This window comes from Chiloscyllium plagiosum, unplaced genomic scaffold (assembly GCF_037043375.1).
Source record: "Chiloscyllium plagiosum isolate Xiang-an unplaced genomic scaffold, Cpla_swu_hap1 HiC_scaffold_7, whole genome shotgun sequence".
In the NCBI taxonomy this organism is placed as follows: domain Eukaryota; kingdom Metazoa; phylum Chordata; class Chondrichthyes; order Orectolobiformes; family Hemiscylliidae; genus Chiloscyllium; species Chiloscyllium plagiosum.
This window is the reverse complement of record NW_028270145.1, coordinates 72,158,118-72,175,438: the sequence shown is the minus strand read 5'-3', so window position 1 is coordinate 72,175,438 and position 17,321 is coordinate 72,158,118. Positions and strand designations below refer to the sequence as shown.

At 40.8% G+C, this 17,321-nt stretch overlaps 1 protein-coding gene across 2 annotated transcripts in view; it reads left to right on the top strand.

Annotated features, from left to right (window-relative positions):
- Nucleotides 1-5,855, top strand: part of heg1 (heart development protein with EGF-like domains 1) — a 77,955-nt gene extending 72,100 nt beyond the window's left edge. For both annotated transcript variants that reach the window (XM_087989173.1, XM_043693960.2), the window contains one exon: nt 711-5,855. In XM_087989173.1, the coding sequence (XP_087845299.1) occupies nt 711-854 (144 nt within the window). In that variant the 3' untranslated portion in view covers nt 855-5,855. The remainder of the gene's footprint in view (nt 1-710) is intronic.
- The last annotated feature ends 11,466 nt before the right edge of the window (nt 5,856-17,321 follow it).

Below are 17,321 nucleotides of genomic sequence, written 5' to 3'. Positions count from 1 at the left end.
TTTTGGTTTCCATATCTGAGGAAGAATATATTTGGACAGCAGTAGTGAAGGCCCGCCAGATTCATTCTTGAACGGAAATGATGATTCCATGATGAGGACCTAATTAAATTGGGCCTATTCAGAAAAATGAGAGCAGATCTCAGCTGAAACAAATAAAATTCAGAAATGTCTTGTCAGGAGAGATATGAGTCGGGTGGGGAAATTAGAATGCAAGGATACCACTTCAGCATGGGACATCAAGCATTTTGGACAGACTTACGAAATTCCTTCACTTAAAGGATTGAGAGTCTTTTGAATTATCTACACCATAGGGTTGTGAGTGCTCCATATTGAATATATGTCAGCTGGATAGATTTTTGTTCCATTGGAGAATCAAAGATATTGGGAGCGAGTGGAAAAATATTGTTGAAAATGATTGAATTTAATCATGGATTAGGCTTAATCAAAGAGTCATTCTTATGTTCTTAAACAAATTCTGGATAGCTTTTGAATTTTGGGAAAATTCTGTTTTGGATCCAGAACTCTGCTGGCTTTCAATTTACAACAATATATTTACAACAAGTATATTTTCTGTAGATCTTACTAACAGCTGCAAATAGAAAGCCAACTTGTTTGGCATTCAATTTTAAATCTTGTTTTGTTAACTTGTCTCCGTAGCAAATACAAATGTCCTCTTTGAAGTGCTTATTGCTTTCATACTTTTTCCACAGTCTGGTTTAAGAGGTTCAGAAGTGGAGCGGAATGGTTTGCATCCTTACAGTGGTCTACCAGGATCACGTTACTCTTGCATCTACACTGGACAATACAATCCATCTTTCAGCAGTGAAGAATCAAGGAGAAGAGACTATTTTTAGCCAAGTTAAAACAGAGATTTATTTTTGTGTCAGAAAGAATATGGGACCAATGAAGCAAAAGTAAAATGAGGAATTACTGCAAAACAATTGCATTCTGAGCATTTATGGTGAAGGAAATGTTGAGTGCAGCGTACTGTTCACAGCAGCTACTGTAGATCACACTGATGGACAAGTGATGGACCTGATCAGCTGTACTGAATAGTTTTATTTGCATCAGCATACAAAGACTTTGCTTACAAATGGACACTTGTACATTGAGTAATTGTGTGTTTTTGTGGTTTGTTTTTCTAGTTTGTCAATAACTTATAAACAATTACAGTATTTTCAGACTGGCAAATTGATAATATCGCACAGATAAAAGAAACACTAACTGATGAATTTGTAGAAGACTGGAAACTGTTAACATTTCTGGCCTGGTGCTGTCATATTGCTCAGGTGAATTGGAGCATTGCTAATTATCAGGACTCAGGCCTTATTCATGCTGGAAACATTAATATCTGATGTGAAACCTTTTTGGATCCCTCTGCGTATCTGTGGTGTTTGTTCGCATGGCATTCCTTTTCTCTCCATTGATTCCTTTGCTAGTTCTTCCAGCCTGTAAAACGAGCTAAAGAGACCATTTCTGATATGTGGGAAGTGCGAATAGAATTTTTTTTATGGTTTAAACATTCCACCCAGAGCACAACATGCTATTGAGTAGCCACTTGGAAGTGACAAATGCTGTGTTCTGTTTATTATTCTCAGTAGGTTTTCTATACTGCAATTAAATCCAGAAGTTTCCAGTTTCTTTCGTACCCTCTCCTTGCAAACCAATGAAAATGTTGCTTCATTTCCGTTGAGAATCTATGTTGTTACCTCTACAAGTATGATTTACAGCTGTACCACAATAGATGGTCCAGATTAATCCATATGTATGAAATGATTATATATTACTTGTGGCTTTTTCCAGTATTGACCATATATATTTATTTTGTTTTACACACCCCAGCAACTCTGCTACTCAAATGTTGAGAAGGAAAGATCTTTTTAGGAAGTGATAACAGGTTTTGTGACTAGCACTTTTGACTTTTTTAATCAATGATTTTTTTTATGACTACGCTCCATAAAACAAAGAAGTTGTGGCTTAGAATGGGATGACTTGGGCCTATGTCTTCTTGCCTTCTTCCAGCTCAAGATGTTTGCACCACTTAATGGGCAGCATTCGCTTTGACAAATGCTTAAGCTCCTCACATTCTATATTCAGCACAGTCTTTTTTGGAGTCAGTCTTTTTTGTTTAAAAATTAGGCTTCACCTGTACACCCTAACCAATCTGCTTTCTGCCTTAACATATTTTTCTTATTTCTCTTTGTGTACTAAGTAATCTTTTGTGAATGGTGCCTGTGAAATTGCTTATAATAAGATTTTCTCAATCTTTGGAATGTTGACCATCTTTCTGGTTGTCACTTTGATTGATCTCAATTGATTTTACTGGACACATTCACTCATAAATCTCTTGTTTTCTTCTTTCTTAAGAAAGGGACCTAGCTGTCTTCTGAACCTTTTAAAGGTATTTCCCTGGGCATTTACAATTATTCATAAATACTCAATACCTCTGGGAAAACAAGTTCGGCATGACATTCTTGCTTAATGAAAGCTTTCCTTTGGAAAGTAAATTCTCACCATGTATAATCTTTTACATTTCAATTTAGTAACTTTCCATAGAGAATCAGGCAACTTTATTAATCTTTCCTGATATTGTGCTGATGCTTGTAATTAATGTGACAACTTAACTTTGTCTTTAAGATCAATCATAGCTATAATCAAGTAGGTTACCAATCTACATTGAAGTGAAGGCTACAGATGCCTTTTTTTAAACAAAAAAAATTTTCTCTTTCATTTTTTTAATTTTGTTCCTCTGCTATTGTAGCAGTGAATGTAAAACACCCATTTAAAACGTTGAAATTGAGATTCAATTAGTTAATTATTAACTGTGAGCGTAATCAACAGAATGACTTGAGTGGACTTACTGCAGATAAACATCCTGTAAAGTGTATTGACCTTGTTATATAAAAAATATAAGTCCTTTTGATAGCAGCTAAATTGGTGACACTGATCTCTTTTAAGTCAAGTCCCTGTCCTTTTTTAAAACTTCTTAGTTTTAAAGGCGTTTCCATTAAAATCCCTACATTTAATTATTTCATTATTTGATCCATCTATGTATATTTTGCTTTACTGTATTTTATCTTATTAGCATGAAACTCATCAAATCCTAGCTTGTATCATCTGTATTTTGTGTTCATAATACTTTCGGAAAACACCAGTAGCTTAGATAATTGTAAATTCCTTTCGGCGAACCTATAGTGGATAACTTTTAGTATTTAGGTTTTACCAAAGAATTGCTTTCCCCAATGTCATTTTACGGATTTACTTACTAACAATAATTAACTTACTAAAAGAGAGCTTCTCTCATGCTAATTTCCTCTGTTGATTTCTTTACATCTGCAGTTTCTTCACAATGAGCTGGAAGTGATCATCAGTAGTGGCATAGCTCATACACAATTCAGTTAGATATGCATAATTCTTATGGGATGTGACCAAAAGAGCTAAGAGTGATAGAAAATATGTTATCTTTATCCTGGGAGCTTTTGCTGTAACATTGAAAATTTGCTTCCAGTAACTTTTGTTGCTACAGATCAGGTGCTGAGTGCTACATCATGGTGAGATTGTAGTAGATAAGCCAAAAATGGCAGAATGAAGGTGAGAATTGAAGTCAATGCCTTCCTTCTCTCTCAGACGTGCCAATATATTAAAAATGTTCATTCCATTAGGTAGTCAAAACCATTACATAAAATAACAATTATGCATAATGTTACATTTGCATCAAAAAGTTAGTATTGCAGAGCAGATTTGATGGCATGTCCAGCTCAATTCTTAGAGCATTCAATTTTTATTGTTTTAAAATGAGTTGTTAGAATTGGAAAGACGATAATTTTTGTAGCTTTGATATGAAAGTGTTGCGTGCTTTGAAACAAATTGGAAGTTCTCCCAGTATAAAATAATATGAATAATAGAAAGTATGTTTTGACTTGGATGCAGATGTAAAAGTTTAGAGAATGATTTTAGCAGTTAATTTTGCAATACTAAAATGAAGATGCCTCAGTAATTGAAGATATTTTTGTCATTTTGGAAGCTTAGGGTAGCTTTATTCTTTCATAAGGGTTCAGCATCTGAGCCACAAAACAGTCAAAACTGATTAAGCTTCACATCTTGGCTGCCTCCAAACTTCTTAAAGGTTAAATTTCTTTTGGTACTTATTTATAGTGCCAAATCTTGCATTGGATGACCAGGAGCTATTCTAAGGTGGCTGCACCAAAGATAAAACTTCTCACATGTAGGAACACCTTGTGAAAGTATGTGCTCAGTGGAGGCCCAGCTGATGTTACAGGAAAATCTAACATTCCACTTGCCTGCCCTAAGTTATTGCAAAATCTGTTTTAATTCTTTTTTTCCAATGATTATGTGTTAGTTTCTGATAGCCAGCATGAAAACAAATGTGGAGAGAAAACAGAGTTAATGTGTCAAGTCCCTTGGAGTGACCATTGGAACCACTGGATTCAACATATTAACCTTATTTTCCCTCCATTGATGCTGCCAGACCTGCTGAATCCCTCCAACAATTTCTGGTTTTGTATGCTTCAGATCTCCAGCATCCGCAGTTCTTTATGAGAACAAACCAGCCAGCTTTGTGTTTTAAGACTTTTGCAACTACCCGCGCAGTTAGTGGTTTGATTCAACACTGGAAACGTCATGTGAACCCAACAAGTTTTTATTGTTGTTTCTGTCTAAGTTATTGTTGCTTTTTTTTCTGTGTTCCTGATTGACAGCAGATATCTATGTATTTAATACTTGGTTTGAAGTGAACTAAATTTACAGCTTAAAGTATTTAGAAAATGAATATTTGTTTTTCCAAAAGACTTTCAGAAACTGGCGTTCTAGTCAGTTTCACATTGCAGAAAAATAAAATACTTGTCCAGATAATTGTTCTCTTTTCTACAGCCACTGCAAATAACCATAAAAATTGTTTCAACTGTTAGTAAAATTGCATTATGAATTGGCATGTGAAAAAAAGTTTCAAAATTAGAATCATCATTTTTATTTCCCAGTTACAAAGTGGGGAAAGTCACAATCTGCCTGGTGGTCACTACTCCTTGCAAAGGGTGCCCATTTCAATTTCCAGTTTTCTGTAGAAATTGGGCAATGGGAGATTGGATATCCATTTTACATTGTCCTTGATCTCCCTTCCCATTGATCAGCATAAAGTCGCTGTCTAACTCCTTATCAGTGAAAATGATTAAAATAAGCCCTTTGGGGTGTGCTGCACTATATGATTCAGCTACAACATCTTCAGGGGCTGCACAATTTGCTTTAACATCCTAGGGCTGTGAAGACTGAAAATGACGACTGTAAAAAGTGTGTGTTTGAATGACTGTGTAAAGTTTGGATAGGGCTGTCACCTGATGGTGCCAAAATTGAACAGTTATTCAATCAGAATCATTCACATGAGTGCAGTTGCCCTGCATGAATCAACAGAAATGAAGACGTGGACAGAGACACTTTGTAAAAATAATTTTTGCCAGCTACCATCTCAGTGTGCTCACTGCTGAGAGACTGAGTGGCTTTAGTATGTTTATGTAAAAGGCATCTGGATGGATATATGATTATGAAGGATTTAGAGGAATATGGGCCAAGTGCTGGCAAATGGGACTGGATTACGTTAGGGTATCTGGTCGGCATGGACGGGTTGGACGAAGGATCTATTTCTGTGCTGTACATCTCTATGACTCTATGTTTCACAAGATTCTCAAAGTCTTCAAAGAGCAATAATTCAATATAACACAACTACAAAACAGTATTATGTCATGCCTATGTAAATCGATAGAAATGTTGTGAAATTTATCTAAACCATTTAGATGAAGAACTGTATGATGTTGTATAGAAATGTAAAATTACATATTAATTGTGGAAGTATGCCTCAATTTTAAACTTTATACTGCACTTTGAAACCATACAATGATATCAGAAATAGTTGGTAATGATGTCTAGAGGTGTTTCATGCAGGATACGTGTGAATCTTAGGTGTGTCACTCAATTGTAATTCAACTTTGAACTTTGTAGCTCACTAGTTCTCCAGAAGGTTTTCCTCATGATCATGAAGTGAAACAATATATGAGGATCTAATGAACATAAGTTCCTGAAATTTTAAAATAATTGATTGGAGGTCAAAAGCCTATTCAAATATGATGTTACAGAATGTCATTTTATGATAATGAAACTGCGATAAAGAGCAGTTCAAGATTACTTGACATATATTAATAAAACTTCCTCTGTGCCCTGACATGATGAAACATTTTCAAGCCCAATTTTAATCTACAGTAGACAATATATGATATCACGAGTGCAAAGGCCAGCCTAAGTTACCCTCAGCCTTGTTTAAAAAATTTCCCCTTAGATCATGTCGGCAATACACATCCCGATGATTCATGTTATGCAATTTCTGGAAGCAAAGTGTTTTGTTAAAGTAGGAATGCACTTCTTAAAGCATTGTGATCCTTCTTTCTGGAAGATATCAATGGAATGATGTAGAGACAGCTAGCTCACTAGTAGAGTTGATGGCCTTGCCTTGAGGAAATTCTTCAACTCGACTGGCAAGCTTTCCTCTAGGAGATGTCATGCTGAAGGATCTATTGGAGGAAGTCAGGGGAAAAAGAGTAATGAGCTGTTTCTCAGTTCATCAGAAAGATCTCCAAGGTAATTTTGTAGCAGGCTTGGATAGAGGTGGCTGAATAAATGAGTGTCAGCAACATCACATTTGTGGGCGGCACGGTGGCACAGTGGTTAGCACTGCTGCCTCACAGCGTCAGAGACCTGGGTTCAATTCCCGCCTCAGGCGACTGACTGTGTGGAGTTTGCACATTCTCCCCGTGTCTGCGTGGGTTTCCTCCGGGTGCTCCGGTTTCCTCCCACAATCCAAAAGATGTGCAGGTCAGGTGAATTGGCCATGCTAAATTGCCCATAGTGTTAGGTAAGGGATAAATGTAGGGGTATGGGTGGGTTGCACTTCGGCGGGGCGGTGTGGACTTGTTGGGCCGAAAGGCCTGTTTCCACACTGTAAGTAATCTAATCTAATTCCCACCCCAAGATCTGAACTTAATATGAAATGAGGTTCAACGGCCCCTCAAGAGTAGCAAGGGGAAGTACTACTTATTATCTGTCCAGATGGGCGCACATGACATCATTTCTTTCACCCTTTCTCCTACCATCCATTTTGTTGCATCTTTCAGCATATAATCATGAATTGGATATAGCACTTGGGGGTTAAAGAAACCAAAGGATATGGTGGAAAAGCAGAAGCAGGCTTTTGAGTTGAATGATCAGCCATGATCATAATGAATAGTTGAGCAGGCTCAAAGGCCCGAATGGCCTACTTCTGCTTTCCATGCTTCTGTGAGGTTAAGATACACAGCACTTTCACACACTGACACAGTTCTTTTCAAGTTTTAACATTAGAGATGAAATACCAGGTGCATAATGCCTTGTGGGAGGGATGTTTTGCCTTCGAATAAGAAAGATTAAGATAACAATTTTCTCAAAGATGAGTGGAACCAGCAGGTCTTTTTACACGTTGGAACTAATGATATAGGAAGGAAAAAGGGTGAGATTCAGAAGGGAGAATATAGGAAGTTAGGCAGGAATTTACAAAGGAGGTCCTTGAGGGTAGTAATATCTGAATTACTACGAGCTAGTGAGGTAGAAATAGGAGGATAGAGCTGATGAATGTGTGGCTGAGGAACTGGTGCAGGGGATAAGGGTTCATATTCTTGGATCATTGGAATCTCTTTTGGGGTAGAAATGACCTGTATAAGAAGGACAAATTGCACCTGAATTGGAAGTGGACTAATATACTGGCAGGGAGATTTGCTGAAATTGTTCAGGAGGATTTAAACGGTTAAGATGGGGAGGAGGTGGGGGGAGGGGAGGATGTGTGGGGGACCCAGGGAGATAGTGAGGAAAGAGATCAGTCTGAGACTGGTACTGTTTGGGAAAAGGAACACGTCAAAGAGTCAGGGCAGGCAGGAACTAAGCAGAGAACTGATAAAATAAACTGCATTTTTTTTCAATGCAAGAGGCCTAAGAGGGAAGGCAGATGAGCTCAGGATATGGTTAGGAGCATGGGAGTGGAATATCAGCGCAATTACAGTGAAATGGCTCTGAGATGGACAGGACTGGCAGCTTAATATTCCAGGATACGAATACTATAGGAAGGATAGAGTCAGATTGGAGGGGAGTGGCGTTTTTGATGAGGGGTAGCATTACTGCTATACTTAGGGAAGATATTCCTGGGAATACATCCAGGGAAGTTATTTGGGTGGAACTGAGAAACAAGAAAGGGATAGTCACCCTATTGGGATTGTATTATGGTCAACAGGAAATTGGGAAACAAATTTGTAAGGTGATTTCAGTTATTTGTAAGAATAATAGGATGATTATGGTAGGGGATTTTAACTTTCCAAACATAGACTGGGACTGCCATAAGGACTTGGATGGAGAGGAATTTGTTAAGTGCGTACAAGAAAAGTGTGTGATGTGCCCACTAGAGAAGGGGCAAAACTTGAATTATTCTTGGGAATTATGGCAGGGGAGGTGACTGAGGTGTCAGTGTGGGAGCACTTTGGGGCCAACAACATAATTCTAGCATTTGAATACAGAACTGGCTTGAAGGTAGAAGACAGCGGGTGGTGTTGGAGGGTTGCTTTTCAGACTGGAGACCTGTGACTAGTGGTGCACTGCAGGATGGGTGTTGGGTCCACTATGTTCATATCTAAATAATTTATATAATTGATCTGGATATGAACATAGGAGGTATAGTTAGTGAGTTTGCAGATGACACCAAAAATTGGAGTTGTAACGGACAGTGAAGAAGGTTACCTCAGAGTACAATGGGATCTTGATCAGATGAGCCAATGGGCTGAGGAATGGCAGATGGAGTTTAATCTGGATAAATGTGAGGTGCTGCATTTTGGAAAGGCAAATCAGGGCAGGACCTATTCACTTAATGGTAAGGCCTGGGGAATGTTGCTGAGTGAAGAGACCTTGGAGTTCAGTTACATAGTTCCTTGAAAGTGGAGTCTCAGGTAGATAGGATAGTGAAGAAGACATTTGCTTTGCTTTCGTTTATTGGTCAGAGCATTGAGTATAGGGCTTGGGAGGTCATTTTGCAGCTGGACAGGACGTTGGTTTGGTTCCTTTGGAATATTGTGTGCAATTCTGCTCTGCTATCAAAAGGATGTCATGAAAAATTGATTGTCTGTTAAGTCTTTCATCTGTTAGAATACAGGCTTAACAGACAATCAATTTTTCAATGTATAATTTCAGTTACATCACACTGCAAATTTTTGCTATAAATTCTGTGTTACGATCGAGCCCTCCACTATCATCTAATGAAGGAGCATCGCTCCGAAAGCTATTGTGCTTCCAATTAAACCTGTTGGACTACAACCTGGTGTTGTATGATTTTTATCTTGATATTGGCAGCTTTTTTTTGCATCTTTTTTTGCATTTGGTGGATGGTGAGGTAAGTTTCTTGCTGTGCAGTAGAAAGTCTTCTCTTAACGAGAGTACAGCTTGTTAATTGCATTATTAACTCATCAACTTAGCTCATTAATATTCACTTTCCTATCTTAACAAACACTTGTAACAAACTAAACTTCAAGAGCTCTCAACATGGAAGTCTGAGCAGGTACCTGGCAGCTTCAGGTTTCTGCTTGCTGCAAGGAGCCTCCATGTTACTCAGCAAGAAGTCGTATCTCAGGGCCCAATCCACCAACACCAGCTGCATGCACCCCTCATCCACGGACATCCACCAGACATTGAACAACCATCATGGCACCTCTCCAATTACCTTGCACGATGCTTATGAAGCACTGACTGGCAATGCATGGTGCACTGGCAATCAGCATTGAAAGGCTCCTATCAAGACTTTATGTGCAGCTAACTCATGGACTGCACCAAATTCCAGCTCAGGGTTGCTCTCTTTCTTTCTTAGTGCTTATTTAGTTGAATGCTCTCAGCATCTCTGCTTTACATTGCTGTGTTTATTCATGCAGTCTCATCAACCAGGCAGCTTGCCTTGCTGCTCAGCAATCTTCAGTCAAGGTGCCTTACATCTTGCTGGATGGCAATGTTCGATGTCAATCACACAAATGTACCATGTGTCAGCAGCTTATCTGGCAAATGCACATCATGTGCCGTGAGCAAGCTGTCACTTTGCAAAGTCCTGGACATTACATCTTACCAAATTTCAGGGAGCCATCTGTCAGTCAGAGGGTCTCAGAACAATAAGTCAAGGGCAGTCTCCCGAATGTGAATTGGCCACAGTCAGGCACGCATTTAGGGTCATCTCAGCCAGGGTCTTAGCAATTGCAGTCCAGGGAGTGGGTGACTGCAGTCAGTCCCTTGGCTTCAAAGCAGACTGTCTTGAGGGTTAGGTTTAATACAGTCCGGGAGACATAAAGGCATTAATCAGGGTTTCTTGGTACTTATTGCTGAGATTAGAACACTTAAGGGGATGGTCATGGTCAGAAACTAATGAGAAAGGGGGAATGAGGGAGAGAACAAGGGGGTCTGCTGCTGTGGGAGAAGACTGGGGAACTGATTCTTTGGAATTGCTTGCTACAGGTTGAGAGGAAGGATGGATGACAATTGCAAAGTGAGGAGGCAATAGTATTTTTAAGGGGGGTACATGTGGTAAAGCATGGATGGGAAAGGGGTCATGTGAAAAAGAGTTTTGTCCACATCAGGAGCATGCTAACTTCAAGGGGGAAATGCTATATGACCGCACCTGGCATTGTTATCTCCTATGTCAGGAACCGGGTTGAAAGGTGGGCAGGTGCATGCTCATGTGGCTGAATTTTGGGGACCTGGAGAGATGGAGAGTCTATGGGGTCTAAGGCTACCAGGAAGGGATCTGAGTGTTCAGCACCTTACGGACTCAAAGAGTTAGGAGCTGGAAGCCACAGGCTAAAGAGTGCTCACTGATGTACTCCTGCAGCTGGAATTCCAAAGTACACAGTGGAAAAGAACATGCCCACACCCTGAGTAGGTGGGTTATATGTCTGGACCTGTGAGGGAGAGGACTACAGAACTCACCAATGTGAGGCTCTTTAAAGAAAGAAAAAAATTAAACACAGACCCACACAATGTACAGAACGCAGATCCAAGGGGGGGGGGGGGGGGGGGGAGGTGGGTGGAGTTCATAATCCCTGGGAAAATTCTAATGCATCAGCTCGATCTGTGCTGCACTCCTCTCTGCCCCTGATATTGCTGACTACTTCATTCACACCAATGCTTTTGGATTGATGCAATGGAAACAATGGAGATGTTTAGGATGGGGGCAATGGTGTCAGCAGACCCCTTTGCTTTATATACATCTTCCACATGCAGCTTACACACAGACCTCACTCCATGCTATATCCTGTGTGGAAATGAAATTAGGCAGCATGCTGGCACAATACCATTTGGGGTTACACAGGGAGAGACAAAAAACAAATGAATACAATGTTAACACAAATATGAGACTTCATATGCAGTGCAATATCAGCTTTGCTACCAAAGTGTCCTCAGTCGGTTCTCTTCATTCTCTCCCTCCCACTATGTCTTTGTATTGTCCCAGATTCTCCAGCTGAGGCCCAGCAAGCCTGCTTGTTTGTAGTGCCCATTGGCCCTGGAAGTTTGGTCAGGTGACATAGAAATGAACAGCAGGAGTAAGCCCTTCGAGCCTGCTCCACCATTCAATATGATCATGGCTGATCCTCTGTCTTAGTGCTTTCTCCCCATGCACCTTGATATCTTTTTCAATTCATTCTGTGCCTTGTCTTCCACAGCCTTCTGTGACGGAGATTCCATAGGTTTACTACCCTTTGAGTGAAAAATTATTTCCTCATCTTAGTCTTAAGAGTCCCTTACCTGTCTGTATTCTGACTGTGAACCCTGGTTCAAGACACCACAACCAAGCGAACCATTTTCCCTGCATCTAGTCTGAGTAACTGTGTTGGAAGTTTATACCTTTCAATCAGATCCCCATTCATTCCTTTCAATTCGAAAAATACAGGCATAGTTGAACTGATCTTTTCTCCTGGTATCCCTGGTATCATCCTATTGAACCTCCATTGCACTCCTTCTATAGATGTATACCTTTCATAAGATGAAAACTGCATGCAATATTCCAGGTGTGGACTCACCACTAGTCTGAAAACCGGAAGTAAGACATTCTCATGTCTGAACTCAAATCTTTGAGCCATTTGTATCTGGATGGTCGAGAGGCAAATGAAGCCTTCTCAGCTTGAATTTCCAAGGGTTGGAGAGGCAGACAGGATGGAGCTAGAGGACATAAGAACCTCTGAGTGTCCTTACAGAAGACTTCTCAGGGCCCTGTGTGTGGTTCCTCCTCTGGCTAGGCATCTCTGAGCAGTACTCTGTCTCCGAGTGAGGAAGGGGTGCCTAGAATGTGTGCCAGTTCCTCTCTTCAGCAGTTCTTAGCACCAATGTCTGGGCAATGGAGGATAGATGTGTGCTCCTCTCCATTAGACCCTGAGGATGCTGGATTTGGCGCTCCATGGCAATTGCCAACCTGTCCCTGGAGGCAGTCAGACAGTCATTTTCATGATTATATTTCTGCAGCCTCTGCAAGATAAGGGTCATTGTCTCCCACATACTAGTCTGTTTCTACTGTTCCTCCCTGGGCTTGTAGACAAACTCTTTGATTGCTGACACCACGGGGTCCTCTCCTGTCTGGGGTGAGCAGGTGCCTATCTCCATGAGTCTTCAAAGTGCGTGTGCCCTGGGGCATTTTCTCTTTACCCAGCTGCTAGAGCTCTCACATATTGGTGCTCACCAGATTGTTCTCCTCAGCTTTCTAATGCTAACATTCCCCTTGAGCTGTCAGGATCTGAGCTCATGCAGGAGGCAGCTTTGCCAATAAACTCTCTGATACCTTGGTACTTTCATCTTCACAGCAGGCTTCTGGTGGAACCAGCTGTTTCACCATGGAAATGGTGGACATCCTGCTGCCACCTGACAGGCAAAAGAGAGAGGAAGCATCACAGCAAATGGTTAGAAGTGGTGTGTAATGAATGAGACTGAAGGTAGGATCACTGTGAGAGCTGGATGGAATGAAGAATGGTAACTACTCAGTTGGTAGAAATGGAAGTCTTGGTATTACCTCAGGAGTGGTGTCAGTCTTCTCCTGCAAGGGTCAAAATTTTGCTCTTTGTAAAGGTTAGGTGAATTGACCATGCTAAATTGCCCGTAGTGTTAGGTGTAAGGGAATGAGTCTTCGGCGGGTTGGTGTGGACTTGTTGGGCTGAAGGGCCTGTTTCCACACTGTAAGTAATCTAATCTAACTTATCTGACATCAGACACCCCTCTGCTCATGTGAGCCCTTCTGCCCAATTGTGTATTGTTTTCTGCTGTAATAAGGGACAGGGAGGGATTGAGTAAAATACTTACTCCACTGGAGAGGAGAGGGTCTTTTTTGATTTTCTTATGGCATTGCTGGTCATTCCTCCACACTCTGAAGACTGTAATGATCCAGGTTGTGATTTCAGACCAGAATGCCAGGGGCTGGTTGTGTAGCCTCCTTTGCTGGTTCTCTGGGAAGCCAATGCCTTACCTATGCATTTCTCTCTCCACTATGACCTGCAGGTCCTTGTCAGAGAATAGTGGCACCATCATTCTCTTCTCTGTCAGGTTTATAGTCTGTTTGTGACTGAGCAGGGCAGCTTTGGAATGGCAGTACCTGTTCAGGTGCACAGCCATCTTTGAAAGATGGCACAGGCATCAGGAATGGTGAACTTTTGGTGGATATCCAATGAATGGTGAGTTCTTCTAGGAATGGTACAGGGTAGGATGGAGCTAGAATTGAATGCGAGGTATGTAATAGGATGGACTAGGTGTTTTGTAACCATTCTATAATCCAATGCTGAATAGATCAGCCTGAATCTGATTGAATGGCGGAACAGCCTTGAGGCAGAATGGCATACTCAAGTTCCTGTGTTCCTGCATTTGTTGATGTGTTGTAACCTTGAAAGTTTATGCTGAAAATCTAATGGAAGTTCTTATAAATGGTTAAGAAGAGGATGCAAGCAGTGTTGTCAGATGTATTCGAGAACAACGCAGTGACAAGATTAGTATTTCCATAATCCAGTGGCCAGGCAGCTCACCAGATATTTAAGCTATTTCCCAGTTCTGCTGAGTCAGAAAAAAATGAGGTGTTCAAGGGTCTAGTTACTTGCCTTTCTCAAACAGTAACATTGTGTTTGGAAGAGAGTTTAAAAGCTGTGTGTAATGTACAATGGATGGCTAATTCAATGTTGCTCATTTTACAACGCTGTCAAAAATTTATATTAACTTCTTTTATGGATAGGTGATTGTACATTATGGTGATACGTATTAAATAAAAATGCAGTTGTGAATCTATAAATTGACGAATTCATTTTATGGTGAACTGCCAGAGTTTATGCTGTAGAACTCAAATGGTTTCACCTAGTTTCCTGCCATCTATGGCAGTAAGAGGCATAGACAAATTTGATTATAAACTCGCTTTCTGTCCTTAGGTGACAGGGAGTGTATAAGGCAATGTCAGGAATATCCAGCAGGTAAGAACTACCTGCCATCACTTGGGTCAGGCAGGATTTTTGGGACAGAGTGAGGTGAGAAGTGAAATCTTTTACAAGGATAAGGCAACGTTCCAGGCTGAAAAGGATAACTATTTACTGTGTGGGCCAAGAGCAGTCCTGCTACTCTTGCTGCCACAAAGACACAAAAACCTCTATGGAGGGTTCTGGAGAAAGGTCACTCGACCCTGAAACATTAACTCTGATTTCTCTCCATGGATGCTGTCTGAACTGCTGAGCTTTTCTAGCAATTTCTATTTTAACTTCTATGGAGGGTCTCCTCAGCTTTCTTCATCTTCACAGTGACCTTCATCTCGGAATGGTGCCCTGGCTTTGACATTCAAGGCAAATTTAAAATTGTTGCTCATTTTGATTACACTACTGGGAATCTGATTTACAAATTCTGTGCTCAGTCCAGCTCAGTGTTCAATGTTCGACCTGCTTTATGTTGTAATGGTCAGGATCCACTTAGATTTTCTGCAGTTCTGAATGAATTCTGTGGTCTCCTTCCTATGTTGTGGATTTTAAAATCATTCCCTTCTTTTCAAGATAATAATTTCTGCCTCTGATTTTCTTATTCCCCATAATGCAACAACACTTTGTCTTCTTTAACAAAAATAAAAGATCTGTCAAGGGAGATCTGCAGTTCAAGACAATGTCACTAAAATGAGACTAAATTTAGAAGTACACAGCAAAGTCTTTTTTTTGAAAATAAATTATTGATTCTAAATTTCAACTGGGGCTGTCCCAATCTCCCACTGTAACTTCCTTGTATTTTGTACTTTAGACCTTTCTACTTGTAAAACCTTGTTAACTACCTTTACACCTTACCCTACTACCTTCAATGATTTCTACGCAAACACAGGCCCAAACAAGGTCTCTGAACCCCCTTTAGATTGTGCACTTTTCTCTTTATCTGTCATTGTACTTCCTATCCAAATGTATTGCTTCTTATTTCTCTGCATTAACTTTAATTTGCTACATGTCCAACCATACCAACAGACTGTCTATGTCAACTTGACGCATATCATTATAGTCCGCACAGCTTACAACACTTTTCAAGTTTCTGTCATCTGCCTATTTTGAAACTGGCCTAAACCTAGTCAGTATATATCAATAAATACAGTAGTCTGACTCTGGCACCTAGGAAAATAAATTCCTCTCTGTGTGCCCTGATCAGATCCCTCAGACAGTACCCTGACCACTTGTTAGTTGAGCTGGCACATGACACACTTCATTTTGTCCAATTCCAAACAGATGTGTGGCAGAAGTGCATGAGAAGTCTGACAAAACTTATCTTGATATTGGAAGCGTTTTTTAAATCTTTTTTGCATTTGGTGGGTGGTGAGGCACTGAAGATGTCATTAATGTAACAGAGAAAGAGTTGTGGGTGGAGTCATATTTGGACTGAAGCAAAGAACATTCCATGTACTCCACAAAGAGACAGGTTTAACTGGGGCCCATATGGTTATCCATGGTCATACAATTGAACTGAAAAAATCTTGGCCAGGAGGAAGAGCGTGGTGATGAATGGGGACAATTGAGGCCTTTTTTCCAGGAAGAAGAAGAGAGCTCTGAGACTATCCTGATTGGAGATGGATGTGTAAAGGGATTGCATGTCCATGGTAAAGAGGAGGTGGCCAGAGCTGCAAACTTGACATTCTAATACTGATGTAAAGTGTGAGAAGAATCAGGGACTGGACAAGGGGGAGATAATTGAGTCGTGGTAGGAAGAGATGAGTTGCGTGGGGCAGGAGCAGGCAGAAACAATGGGTCTGCCCAAGTAGTCCTGTTTCTGGATTTTGGGAAGGAGGTAGAAGTGCGCTGAGCAATGTTGAGAGACCATGAACTAGGAGGCATTGGGGGGACAATCACAAGATGAAATGACGTTAATCACTGTTATGAACACAACAGCTGGTGTTCCAACGTGGGGTCTTAGACTGGGAAGATAGAAGGAGGGAACTGAGAGCTTGCGCTCAGCCTCTGCAAGAGAGAGATCAATACAAGAACAGCACCACCCTTGTTGGCAGGCTTCATTACAAAGTCAGGGTTGGAACTGAGAGCATGGATTGTGGTCAGTTCAGAGGGAAATAAGATGAAATGGGTAAGGGGAGGCTGAAAAATTGAGGCAAGCAATGTCATACCGACAGTTCTTGATGAACAGGTCAAGTGCAAGTTAAAGGCCAGAGGGAGGGGTCCAGGTGGAGGTGAGTGAAAGGGACTGTGGGATGAGGAGGGGACTCTAGTCCATGAAAAGGGTAAAGGTGGATAAATCCCCAGGACCTGAGCAGGTGTACCCAAGAACTCTGTGGGAAGCTAGAGAAGTGATTGCTGGGCCTCTTGCGGAGATATTTGTATCATCGATAGTCACAGGTGAGGTGCCGGAAGACTGGAGGTTGGCAAACGTGGTGCCACTGTTTAAGAAGGATGGTAAAGACAAGCCAGGGAACTATAGACTGGTGAGCCTGACCTTGGTGGTGAGCAAGTTGTTGGAGGGAATCCTAAGGGACAGGATGTACATGTATTTGGAAAGGCAAGGACTGATCCGGGATAGTCAACATGGCTTTGTGTGTGGGAAATCATGTCTCACAAACTTGATTGAGTTTTTTGAAGAAGTAACAAAGAGGATTGATGAGAACAGAGCAGTGGCTGTGATCTTTATGGCCTTCAGTAAGGCGTTCGACAAGGTTCCCCATAGGAATAGATCTCATGGAATACAGGGAGAACTAGCCATTTGGATACAGAACTGGCTCAAAG